The sequence below is a fragment of the Lygodium microphyllum genome, chromosome 10 (genome assembly GCF_053477565.2).
Source record: "Lygodium microphyllum isolate KBCC chromosome 10, Lygodium_microphyllum_v1.1.10, whole genome shotgun sequence".
Lineage (NCBI taxonomy): Eukaryota > Viridiplantae > Streptophyta > Polypodiopsida > Schizaeales > Lygodiaceae > Lygodium > Lygodium microphyllum.
The window spans coordinates 5,557,786-5,571,821 of NC_141144.1; the positions used below are offsets into that span (position 1 = coordinate 5,557,786).

At 41.8% G+C, this 14,036-nt stretch overlaps 1 protein-coding gene across 2 annotated transcripts in view; it reads left to right on the forward strand.

Moving 5' to 3' along the window:
- Window positions 1-14,036, forward strand: part of LOC148029668 (Transducin/WD40 repeat-like superfamily protein) — a 169,224-nt gene that overhangs the window by 45,488 nt on the left and 109,700 nt on the right. For both annotated transcript variants that reach the window (XM_087685944.1, XM_087685943.1), the window contains 2 exons: window positions 12,731-12,787; window positions 13,225-13,267. In XM_087685944.1, coding sequence (XP_087542070.1) covers window positions 12,731-12,787; window positions 13,225-13,267 — 100 coding nt within the window. The remainder of the gene's footprint in view (window positions 1-12,730; window positions 12,788-13,224; window positions 13,268-14,036) is intronic.

The window sequence follows — 14,036 nt, forward strand, 5'->3', positions numbered from 1 at the left end:
GGTACATCGCCTCGTGTTGATGCTTCTCTTCATCGTGCGTGGGGTAGCTTTGCCGCCTAGTGTGGAATTTCCTTTGGTCTGGATCTGATGGCTCCAGGGACTCCAGGGCCAAGGTGGCGTGGGCGACCATCATACGACATCGATCAGAGGGAGGGCTTGGGATCATAGACCCAGAGTATTAGAGTATGGCCCTCTTGGGCAAGTTAGTTGTCCGCGGTCTCACACCAGGCGGGCAGACCTAGAAGGTCTTACTGCAGGAGGGCCTCCAGGATTGTAAACCGAGGCTTGGCGGTGAGTGGAGGTTGTCCTTGAGATGGATCTTCACATCAACCGAGATCACCCCCCCAGATCACCTTTCCTTCGCAGTCTACTCCGCGTGTGGCAGGGCCTCCGTAAGGCCCTAATCTAGAGCCCCCCAGGTTGCCAGGAGGAAATAGACCGTCAGCCGGTGATCTAGAACCTCGAGGTCAAAGATCGGGAAGGGGCACAGATAGGTGAGCGCCCCAACATCCAGTGGGCTGGGTGGGAGGTCGGCCCTGCTCGTTCCATTAGGACATGGTGGGAGGTGTACAGGATGGCGGACGAGGAGGTGCTGCAGCGAGTATGAGGTTGCCCGAGAGGAGTGGAGTTGAGGAGAAGAGAGAGAGACGCAGCAATACCTCCGGAGTGGCTTGCCCCCCCGATATGAGAGCCGATAGAGCCTCGGGAGGTATGGGCAGCTAGGTTCTCACCAGCAAGCATCCCCCTTCAGATGGCAGGTAGAGTGGGTGGTGCCGGCAGGGGATCTTCTTTGCCGTTTAGGAGGGGGGACGTCTGGCCCTTGACAGAGGGCATCAGGATGAGGGGATTGCCACCCTTTCATGGAGGAGGATTCGGGTGGTGGGTCTTCAGGGGAAGACTTGGCGACTGGACCCCTATGTTTTCTGGAAGGAGCTCAAGGAGTGGCGCCTTTGGATCTGCGAGGGTAGACCACTTGATGAGCTGGAGTGGGATCCAGGAGAGTGGCTATGGCCAGCCTCTGCGGTCGCCAAAAAGCCACCCAGGTTTCTAGATTACACTGCCAGGATTGGCAGACATGTACTGATACAGGAGGATATTGACAGGGCGCCGTCACGCATCAGGCACTGGGCGGAGCACAGCATCACGGAGCCCTTCCGACGGACCTTCTAGCGCCGCCTATGGGATAGCTGGAGACCGAGGAGGGTGTCAAATTTTTTATGGTTGGTGGCACATGGAGGCTTAGCGGTGGGAAGCTGGCTTGCCCAGATGCAGAAGGAGGGAGGTTGTAAGAGCTTCACACAACAGCCTTTGGAAACCCCAAAGCACTGCCTTTGGTCTTGTGAGGAGGCGCAGCTCGTGTGGAAAGGAGCATGCCGTATCCTTTGATGTATAGCGCCCAGCCTTGGGTGTATCTCATGGGGAGCTTTTGTGTTGGCAGGTAGTTAGCCAGGGCCGTCACCTTTTGTATGAGGCCGGGATGCAGGACACGATATTCATGATCAAGGCAGGGTCATTCGCAGTGGTCGATCTGGAGGCTCTACCCATCCGCCAGGTACTGGAGCCCACAGCAGACCGCTCGGAGGTATGGGAGATCATAGGGAGTCTTATTGGATGGCATATTTGGAAGGCGTGATGCCAGGTGGCCTTCGGCGGAGAGAGACTTTCAGCACATGCGACCTTAGTAGAGCTCTGGGCCTTCATCATCCATTCCCTCGCGGCCGATGGGATCAGGTGCAGGGCGCGTTAGGAGCTCCGTGGTCACTTCATGCGTACTTGGGGCGGCTAGGGTCTGTTCTTTGTGATGCAAGCAGGCAGCCCCATTTGGCGATATAACCCCCCCCCCAAATGGCTTCTTGCCCCCATCCCCCCTAGACCGCCTTGAAAGGCTTGTATACATGATGTACTGGTGACTTTGCTTCAGCTCTAGCTAGTCTGTTGAGCATGAGCACTTTGTTGTAATCAGTTTTTTGAGCAATATAATCAGCCACATTTTACTTGAAAAAAAAAATTTGGATAGGATTTAAAAGGGTTGAATTAATTAAATAATGAAAATTAATTAAAAGGCTGAAATTGCTGGAAAATGGAAAAGAAGGTTGCCATTGGCAAAAATTCCCATGCAATGGGAAAGAAGGCTGTTTGGGGCTGGTAGAGGCTCAGTCAGTGCATTTAGGCTGTAGGAGAGAGAGAAGACACACTGTTGATCAGATTTAACTGCTGTGAGGACCATTTGCAGGCTGCCAACTGTAGGAGAAAGCTTTGCAATAGTAGGCGATAGAATTAATGGTGCCTTGGGCTGCAGGTGATAGCATTTAATGCAAGGGACAGCCATTTTGTGGCTCCTGGGCAGTAGGTGACACCATTTGGGGCAGTCTCTGACAGGGCAGCAACCATTTTTGGGGGTTTCCCATGTGGAAATTAAGACCAAATTTGGTGGACAACAGAGGAATTTCTACTGTAACCCTGATTTACAGCAGAAATTATGTAATGAAGCATTCAACCAGGAAAGAAAATCTAACTAAAATTGAAATAGATATAAAATAACAAAGAACTATTGCACCAAAACATCTTGCCATGTATTAATGATGAGAGTTCCCAAAAATCATGACAGCCATGGCTGATGCTTCATTTAGCAAGAAGAAAGCTAACATCAAGAAAGTGAACAGTAAAATTTTGTGAATGAGCCAAAAGATGTCTTCTCTTAGCCTCTTACCTTCTTTATCCTAACTCCTCTCCAAAGTTAAGGGTACATTTACATAGGCAAGGGCTGAATTTACAAGGGCTGAAAATTACAAAGTATGGAATTAGCATGATTCCGAAGTACAAAAATATCAAGGTATTTTCTTTCATGACAAACCGTCCCGTCCTAAGATGGTTTTGTCCTCAAAACCAAAGATAAATGGACCAAATCCAAACCAAGGATGATAGTAATCATGTCTATGTAGCTCCGATATGATAGGAAAGCAGTGTCCATATAAGAGAGAACTTTATATATACCAAACTGTGAGTAAACTGGCTGCTGTCCAAACAGGGCCGATTTACAAAAACTGTCATAACTTTTGATAGAGTGGTCCAGATGACACATATGAAGTATAGAAATGAAGTATACAATCCCTAGTACCACCCCATAATGTCAAAATCAATTTTTGATAAAGTCAGGACAGTTTTATTACCAACAGTAATATCTTACAGCAAGCTGTCCCTGCACAGTCTGTCATGTATCATCTTGCAATAACCAAGGGAAATCATTCACATAAGTGGATGGTTGTCAAGAAGATTCCTCTATAGGAAAGCTCTTCCACTAAATGAGGTACTCAGTAAGAGTACGATTTCTGATCACTTTTTCTCTCTTTCCAATAATATTTTTAGGTTCATATATGACAAGTCGTGCTTCGTCCATTGGTGGCAACTCTTCCAATACCTGCACATCAGATCCAATATACTTCTTAAGCTGTGAAACATGGAATACATCATGTATTCTAGTGGAAGAAGGTAGTTGGAGCTTATAAGCAAGCTCTCCAACTTTGTCCACTATCAAATATGGTCCATAAAGTTTGTGAGCAAGCTTATTGTTCCCACCCTTCAATGAAGCATAGTGTGTCCTAGGCACTTTAAGAAACACCCAATCTCCAACTTTGAAGTCCAAATGTCTTCTCTTTTCATTGGCATAGGCTTTCATTACTTCTTGTGCTCTCCTTATGCTGTCCTTGCCTTGTCTCATGAGTGTCTCCATCCTTTCCAACTCTTACTTTGCTTGGGGGTTGATATCTTCATGAAACAAAACTGATGGGATTTGGACTTTGTACCCATAAAGTGCTTCAAATGGGGACATACCTATGCTCATGTGATGCGTGTTGTTATAGCAAAATTCAGCAAGGTGGATCCAACGATCCCATAAAGCTTGTGTGTCATGACAATAATGCCTAAGGTACACTTCCACCCAGTGATTGACTCTCTTCGTTTGCCCATCGGTTTGGGGGTGATAGGCTGTTTTACGAGTGAGAAAAGTACCCATAGAAGAGAATAGACTTCTCCAAAAGTTGCCCATGAATTTTGTATCTCTATTCGATACTATTCTCATTGGCATACCATACAGCTTGAACACACCTTCCATAAATTGCTCAGCCACTTGCCTTGTTTAATATTGTATTTTGGTTGGAATAAAGTGGGCTGATTTAGTCAATCTATCAACAACCACATAGATACTATTCCATCCATGACTACTAGTAGGTAATCCCGTTATAAAGTCCATGGAAATGTCGGTCCATTTGCCCGTAGGAATAGGTAAAGGCTGAAGGAGTCCGGTTGGTAATAAAGTGGAGTCCTTATTTTGTTGGCATTCTAAACACTTGGATACATGCTCCTTGACGTCCTTCCATAAACCCTTCCAATAAAAACTTTTATGGACCTTGTCAAAGGTCTTGAAAAGACCCAAATGACCGGCCATTGGTGATGAGTGCATCTCATGGAGCACTTTCAGCTTGAATTTACTGTTAGGAACCAAGTACACTTTACCCTTAAACCATAAGAGTCCATTATGCACTTTGAAATTTGGAAATTCTTCATCATGTCCTTGCTGTAATTTCTGTAAAATCTGGACAGAATGCTCATCCAGCACATATTCTTCTTGGATGTCGTTTATTCAATCCTTATAAATTGTAGACATTGTAGATAAACTGCATGCCCACATTCTAGATAATGCATCAGCCACAACGTTATCTTTCCAGTCATGTATGCTATTTCAAAATCATATGACTCCAAGGTAGCCAGCCATCTCTTTTGCTTGGGAGAAAGGTTGGGCTGTGAGAGAAAATACCTCAACACCCTGATCGCTTTTGACTTTAAAATGTGTTCCATAGAGATAATGATGCCATTTCTTGATCGCATGTAGAATAGCAAGTATCTCTTGCTCATACACATGCATCTCCCTCTCTTTATCATCGAATTTTCTGCTCTCAAATGCAATGACACCATGCTCTTGAACCAAAACAACCCCTAAATCTCTACCACTAGCATCCGCGTAGGTAAAAGTCTTGGAAAAATCAGGGCAAACTAGTATTGGTGCTGAAACAAGCAATTGCTTCAGCTCATTAAAGCTCTTGTCGGCGATTTTTTCCCAAAAGAAGGCCTCTTTTTTTAGCCAATCGGTAAGAGGAGCTGCAACATGAGCATAATTCTTCATAAACCTACGGTAAAAAGATGATAACCCAAGAAAACCTCTTAAAGAAGTAGCATTAGTTAGGGTAGGCCATTCTTTGACGCATTGCACCTTCTTAGGATCCACTTTGATTCCATCTTCTCCCACTATATGACCCAAGTATTCAACTTTCTTTGCCATGAATGAACACTTAGTTGCCTTGGTAAATAGTTTGTGCTTTCTCAATATATCGAAGACTTCTTTTACATGCTGTAAATGGTCGTGTTTGCTCTTGCTATAGATCAAAATGTCATCAAAGAACACCAAAACTGTCTGAAATAGCAAGGGTTGAAGTATCTTATTCATAAGAGATTGGAATGTGGCTGGAGCATTGGATAAACCAAAAGGCATAACCATGAATTGATAGAGGCATTTTTCCGCCCTAAAGGTTGTTTTAAACTCATCCCCTTCCTTCATGCGTATTTGATGATACCCCGATCTCAAGTCAATCTTGGAGAACAACTTAGCATCCTTCAATTCATCTAGGAGGTCATCTATTCTAGGTATTGGATACCTATTCTTGATAGTGACCTTGTTAAGATCGCGGTAGTCGATACACATGCGAAAAGAGCCATCTTTCTTCTTTACAAGAAGGACCGGAGCGGCAAAAGGTGATTGGCTTGCTTTGATAAGACCCATTTTTAATAGTTCTTTTACTTGGCGCTCTACCTCTTCCTTTTCCATTTTGGAGAGGCGATATGGTTGTTTGTTAATAGGCTTGGTGTTGGGTAGCAAGTTTATAGGATGATCCACTTCTCTTTTGGGAGGAAGAGAAGCAGGTGGCTGAAAAATATCATCATAATCCTTCAGCAACTTGCAAAGATATGGATCTATGTCATTGGTAGGAGGAGAGGGCTGATCTTCATCAATCTTCGAAAGAAGAATAGTGAACATGCATGCCTTTGCATTTATATATATTTTTATCTTCTTGGGGCTGATCACCTCTATTTTCTTCTTTTCAACACCATGTAGGATTACTTGCTGTCCACACCATTGAAATTCTATTTTCAGCTTGTTAAGATCCATAGTAAATCTGCCCAAAGATTTTAGCCAATTGTAGCCAAGTATAATGTCAATGGGACCCATTTCTAATGCGATCAAACTCATTGATGTAGTGCACAATGGAGATAGAGTGATAGGAACATTTGGGCAGCATTGATTACTATTTTCAAAGTCTCCATTTGTCACTTGGATTTTTAGGGAAGAAGGCATATCCTGTGTACTCAATTTCAACCCATTGAGTGATTTGGAATTAATAAAGCTATGTGTGTTGCCCGTATCAATGAGTATGTGAGCGGTCCTTCTATTGATTTGGCCTTTGAGGCATAGGGTATTGTCCCCTCTTGAACCACTCCATGCATCATTTGATATGGAACATAGCGAGGGATGTGAATCAGTCCAAGAATCATCCATGTAATGACCGCCCGGATCAAAAGGAAAGCCATCCATTGGGTCATAAAACGCGTCATGGATACTCTCTTCAATTTCATGCATCTCTTCTTGTGTAGTTGAGCCTTCAAGCTATGCTAGACTTCCCTCAATAGGTTCAACATCAGAATCATCTTCAAAAATCATATTAATCTTCAAATTCTTAGCCTTATACTTGGACTTACGGTCGGGTGACCATTTCTCCCCGCACTTGAAGCATAGCCCTTTGGCATACATTTCTTTGAGCTTGTCATTAGACACATGCTTGCCTTGGGTAGGGGCTAAAATTTTGGCACTAATATCAGTCCTTTTTCCATCAAACTTATTTTCAGCATTAGATTTGAAATTGCTGCCTTGCTTTGGTCCATAAATAGTGGGGAAAGTTAGTATCTTGCTGTAAGTATTGCTGAGAACATTTATTGGCTTCCCACCATGCTGAAAATCAGTCCTTACATGCCCATAATGGCCTGATGTCTTTGGGAACTGTGTAGGCTGAAATAAATGCCTTGTTTTTGGCTGGAAACTCTTGTATTTTTGCCCATAATGCTCAACCAATTGAATGACAGCTTGCAAAGATATAGGCTTCATAGCTCCAACTTCGGATGATAAGGTAGACTCCAAACCAAATATATACTTGTTCAGTTTGGCACTATTGGAGACTCCATGAACATACATTGAGAGGTTTAAAAATTGATTTGAATACTCTCTAACCGAAAGACCACGTTGCTTAAGGGCATACCATTTCTTTTCCAAGCGCTCTTTTTCAATGGGAGAGACGAAGACTTCAATCATAGCATTCTTTAGTGCTTCCCAAGATAAGAAGTCATGCCCAATTCTTGTCATATATCTCCACCAAGTATGTACATAGCCTTCTAAATGAAGGGCTGCAAACTTCACTTTGGCATTTTCAGGCCTTGGATAAAGAGAAAAGTAACTCTCCAATTTGTCAAACCACTCCTCCAACTCCGTGGGTAAAGGATTCTCTCCTTTGAAATTTGAGATGACAATTTCCTCTTTATACTCTCTCATATTGAGGTGGCTGTCCATTGTGGTGCTACTGTCCATTATGGTGTTGCTGTCCAAAAGAGTTACCAAATGAGCCTTGTCTAGGGAATTTATTATTTCAAGTTCCTTGTGCATATGGGGTTTGCTGTCCATACTGCATACCATAACCTTGTGGCTGGAAATAATGTCCTTGAGGCTGAAAATAGTGTTACTCATATTGGAAGGTTGTCCATGGTACCCTTGATGTTGTCCATGCATAGGAGTATTAAATGGTGGTTGCTGTCCATTGTTTTGTTGAGGCCAACCATGATTGGATAAAGGGATTGGCCTATTAAGCTGAACTTGAGTATGAGGATTGTGTTGTTGCTTTCCATAAGAGTTTGGGGTTGAATTCACATGCCCTTGTTCATGCCCACCAATATTTAGTTGAGGATAGAATTTTTTATAAAATGGATTGCAACCGTGGATGTTCTCTTCATGCCTAGAGCCTCCTAGAGCCTGCTTGAAGCTTATCGTGTGGATCTTGCCCATGTGGCTGAGAATAGGCCTTTGATTGATGGAGTTGAGGCTGAAATGAAGTGGGCTGTATAAAATCTTTAGCCTTTGATGATTTCCCAATATCAAATTGTCCTATCACCTTTGGAGTAGAGGGTTTGGGTTGCTCTTTAGCTAAAGGAGGATTTGGAACATTGGAACCAACTATAGGCAACATCTTTTCACTAAAGATAGCCATTAACTTGTCAATACCCATCCTCATACCATCAAAGCCTGATTTCATCTCTTTAATATCATTTGAGAGTTGTTGTAGGCTGTTAGAGTTCATAGAAGCATGGGACATCTCAACTTCATTCATTGGTTGATTGATAGGAGAATGAGTGGAGCTTACATCAACCTCTTCATTCTCATAATGCCTGTGGCATATAGCTTCTTGAGGGGTTTCATGTTGATGCTCATGTTGGTATTCTCTCGGCTCTTCATTGATGGTATCCAAAATAGGATCCTTTTTCTTATTCCTTGCCATGAGTAACTTCTTGTCTTGTATATACGTCAGAGGAAAAACTCGAAATATCTTGAGTTCTAGTGCTCCGAATAACAAGCTCTTTGGCTCTGCTTGAAGCTTGAGAAGTCCCCTTTCTAACGAACTATCAAGTGTTAAAAGTAGTTGAGTACAGAAAAGTCTGTAAACAATTTACTGTAGTTGTCTGCAAATTTCTGCAACCTATGAATGCTCTGTTTTGATCATTTAGTGACTTGTACCTTCAATTTTCATGCATGTACCAACCGTGTAGACCTGTAAGGGAACTCCATACATCTGCCAAAGCTGAAAATACCCTTTGCAATAACCAAAATGATTGAATAATCCACTGTAGACTGCAAGATTAATGAGACCCTGTTTGTATACCCTGTCTCAAAACCTCAATGTTGATCCAATGTCAAAAATACCATGCTGAAAGCTGAATTCTTGTTCCCTTGAGTGGTACCTGCACCTGAACTTTAAATGCGTGGGATCCGAGACTTGAGGGGTGTGCAAATTTTCCTCTCAAGCTGGTTTGTGCTCCCCTTTAGGATCCTTGTCAGTAGGGGAGAGTCACCTCTCTTTTGTCCTCCCAACTCGCCGGACATCCACTTTTTCTCGTGGGTATATACACGGCAGTTCAATGCTAGGCTCTAAAAATTAGCATGAAATGCATGGAATGAAAAGAATTTGATTACTCCTTTTATGATATGCAAGAACTTGAATGGAGTAGGCTGAAATTGAAATGGGAATAGACAAGGGATAATCTCAGCAGTGACTCACTGCTTAACAATTCTTATCCACTTACCATTGGATATAATTTTACTCATGTCAATGAACAAAAAGAGCAAACAATTCAATATCAGGATTAGATAAATGAAATGAGAATTTGAGGCACTTGGAAGTGATTATTTCAATGAACGAGATTGATTATGCAATGATCAATCACTAACATAGCTCTATGGATTTCCCATGAAATGCATTTGATAGAATGGATGGGATTCTTTATCATATTAATCCCTCTTTCATCAATTGGACTTAGCTTAGCAAGAGGATTTAAAGAGAGATTAATAATGATTAGAGTACCTCTTAAGCTGGTAGGAGAAGAGTGTTGTTGTTGTTGAAGGAATCTCCCACAAATAGACCTTGGCTTCAGCAAATAGAGCTTGAGTTCAGCTTCTATTAATCCAAGAAATCCACATTTTAGCTTTCCAATGCTAATATCCAGCTTCTTGATCAAGAATCTTCATGAAGAGTGCTCCCATGAACCATTGGACCCAAAATTTGATGAAGAAGGCTTCAATAGAGATGCCACTTGAGTTGAAGATGTTGATTACTCTTCATTGTATAAAGTAGGCTTCAAAGAAACTTCAAAATTTGAAAGAGAATCCAATAATTCCCTTTCTTCAATCGACATTGGCTGCCCCTTCTATGAATCCTTGAAGAATCCACTCCATTCTTCCACAATGGTGGAAAATCCATGCAATGTTGGTACTATCCTTTGTGTAAAGGCTTCAGGAAGTGAAATTGACGAAAAGCCCCATGATCTTGATAAAAAATTTGAGAAAATAAGCTTGCTGTCCAAAATTGTCCCTTTTAGGGTTTCATGAGAGAGGGAAAGGCTCAAGATGGAAGAAACCTCATCAAAGCTTGGAAGAGACCAACTGCCAAAGGAAGTAGGAGCTTGGTATGGCCCAACTAGAGCTTATTAGCTCCAAATTTCAACTCGTGAGGTAGGAGTATGATCAGGCGTAGATAACGCAGCCTGCATACTCATATATCATGACCAGAAAAATGAGTAATACCCTCAAATATGGTACTCCATAGAGAGCTCAAGTGGTAGGGAAGATGCTTGTGAGGTCAAATGGCAAGATAGAGTTCATGGCTTGAAGGTAAGATCAGAGATTTTCATGGTTTCCATGAGAGAAGCTTGTAGGAAAAGAGAAAAAACCCTTGTTTTTGAAAAGTAATCACAGTTTAAGCTCCACTAAGTTATGTAACCCTCATTCTCTTCAAACTTACCCCAGTTTTGGTCCAAATCTTGGTCACGACCTGCCAAATTGGTTGGAGCCCGCCATTGTCCACTGGTTCATGCCAAGAACCTCCATCTTAGTCACGGTTTGTAAGAGTTCTCCATGTCAGACCACGTTTATGGAAGAACTAACTCTTGTGACTAAATTTTAACTGCGGTTTTCACTTCCTAGTCACTGCAACTAAATCTATTGCATGCAAATGACCAATGTAATGAAACATTCAACTAGGAAAGGAAATCTAACTAAAACTGAAATAGAAATAAAATAACAAAGAACTATTGCACCAAAATATCTTGCCATGTATTAATGATGAGAGTTCCCAAAAATCATGACAACCATGGCTGATGCTTCATCTAGCAAGAAGAAAGCTAACATCAAGAAAAGTGAACAGTAAAATTTTGTGAATGAGCCAAAAGATGTCTTCTCTTAGCCTCTTGCCTTCTTTATCCTAACTCCTCCTCTCCAAAGTTAAGGGTACATTTACATAGGCAAGGGTTGAATTGACAAGGGCTGGAAATTACAAGGTATGGAATTAGCATGATTGCAAAGTACAAAATATCAAGGTATTTTCTTTCATGACAAATTAGGATCTAGTACCCATCTTGGGACATATGCGAGCAATTGGAGGTATAGAAGACTCAAATCAGTAGTTGGAATTCAAGGAATTATCAAAGATTTCAGATGGCAGCCATCGCACAAAATGTCTGCTCTGATCACATGTGGTCCAGCTTTGACCGGCTAAGCTCAAATGTAGGATGATCCAGACAGTAATAAAAGGGGGATGGTCAATTAATTCATATACCATCCAAACTCATCCATGTACTTATCTAACCATACGATCAATGTCTGTGCAGATTCCAATGACTCTCCATCAAAAGTACTGATATTTGGATCTCGTCACCCATGCGGCTGAGGTGTTGAATACCATAATCTTGGTTTTCTCAAGGTTTACTTGGGTGCTCTAAAATAAGCACAATGTCATTTGAGTAAAGTAATATCTGTATCTACATACCGGCTAAATTGGCTCCATTCCTTCCATGTGTATCAATATAATCTGAAACCTCGTCTATATGTAGCCCAAATAAAATTGGTGAGAGCAATTATCCCTGTTTCACTACAATAGTGCTGTTGACTGAATCTGAGATACTCCAGAGGCCTATTCTCTGCCTTTCACTGCCTCATATAGGGCATAGAGACTTCATTATATCTCCTCAAGGACACCAGTATCATGTAGCCTCCTCATTGGGCATATATACTCAACTCTATCTCCTTGTGGATACCAATATCATGTAGGCTCCTCACAAGTCAGGCATGTGGCAACATATCAACCACCTTAGGAACAAAAGAGCAATATACCTTTTCACATGGTAGCATGTGCGCGCGCGCGCACACACACGTGCGCGTGCACTCTGTGAGAGAGAGAGAGAGAGAGAGAGAGAGAGAGAGAGAGAGTTATATTAACATCTACAAAAGGCCAAGTTGGCCTATGAGACGAAAAGGTTACATACAAAATGTCTGGGAAGTTTTCCAAGTCCCAGTAAAGCTATTATCTAGTGTTATGGTGAAGTAGGTGAGCAGGTGCAAAATGGTATACAGACTCAATACAATCTAGATGCACTTCAAGTGCAATGTGGAACTGCTCACACACAGAGAGAGAGAGAGAGAGAGAGAGAGAGAGAGAGAGAGAGAGGCTTGTTACGAAAAAAAAAAAAAGAGAGAGGCTTTTGTTGGCATACGGCAATTTCTGTTGCTTCTTTGCTGTGACTTTTGTACTCTTTTAGTCATGTGACTTTTGTACTCTTGCAGTCATTTGATATAATACAATTACTCATGATATTCATGTTTGTAATCATGCATGGGATGGCATGGTGAAGTATTCCATGCATGCATGGTATAATGTGGTAGGTTGTGTGGTTATTGGTGTGTATTATATGTTGGATACGTTTTGTATGTCTATGTACTTTGACATAGAAGTCATTTGCAGATTGAACTCATTATGCTCTGCAAGTTGGAAGGTAAGGAGGGGTTAGTCATAAGTTATCTTCCATGATGCAGGTAATTGATTTGCAGAGTCAGAAGTTGCTAAAGACTTTGCGAGGAGTTCATACAAATGTATCCTTTGAAAAGAGTGTGACACAACATACCTCAATTTCAGGTGTGGAGGACATGGATAACAGAGTTTGTTCCATTGCATTGAGGTGTTCCTAATTGCAATGGGATTGATTCCTCTGAGCAGCCATATGCATGGAGGAACGCGTTGGGTATATCTTACATGTGTTGAGGGATTAGGGATGTAGGAAACAAGGGCCTCCAATCTATCAAACCATTCCCCACCCACAAAGGACTGCTTGGATAGTTATTGCAAGACATTGCCTTACTTTAAATTTATTCTTTTCTGTTGCAACAGAATTTGTCATCTAGTCAGGTTTTTCATAGTGTAACATACAGAACTAGCTTTTACAAAAAATTGTACTGGCTTGAAAGAGGCAGCTGTGATTGCTTTATGATTGTTTCTGAAGAATGTATAAGCTTTACCTTCACATATATAGATATGCAGCTCAGTACAATTCCATCCTTATCGACCTTGGGAGTGTGAGCTCTTCCTTTCATACCATTTTCTTCATTATCTCTGTTAGTGAATTTAACTAAATAAATCTTTGTGCTGTTGAGAATTTGACACCAACCATTGTAACTGTTATCTTTTTATCCAGTTGTTTCCAAATGTGTTTCATGGTATTTTGTATCTGAGTTGTGTGATTTCTAAAATTTCAAGCAGAGTATTGTGTTTCTTGTAAGAAAGTTATACTGTAAAATTGCTGCGGTTAATTTGTATATGATTTACAAAAATCTCAGTATGGTCTTTCATGGCACATCAAAGACCATGTTTGTGCCTTGGGGGGCCATAGATTGGGTTACAGATAGAGGGTATCTCAATTAATTTGTTTTCAGACTTTTGGAGGAGGCTAAATGACAGCTTTTGACCTAGGAAGATATCCCTCTTCCTATGGCTATTAGCTCACATGAGTTTAGCAGTCTATACATGGCTTGGATATGATCGGGTCCCAATGGCATGTGGGAGATGTGGTGAGCTAGAGGAGACCTAGAGACATTGCCTATGGGATTGTCCCAGAGCTCAGAAGGTATGGAGGAGAGCCCTCAGTATGGTCTTTTACGGCATGTCAAAGATCATGGTTGTGACTCGGGGGAAATATCTTCCTATGGCTATTAGCTTACATGAGTTTAGCAGTTTATAAATGGCTTGGATATGATAGGGCCCTAGTGGCATGTGCGAGATGTGGCGAGCTAGACGAGACCTAGAGACATTGCCTATGGGATTGTCCCAAAGCTTATATGGTATGGA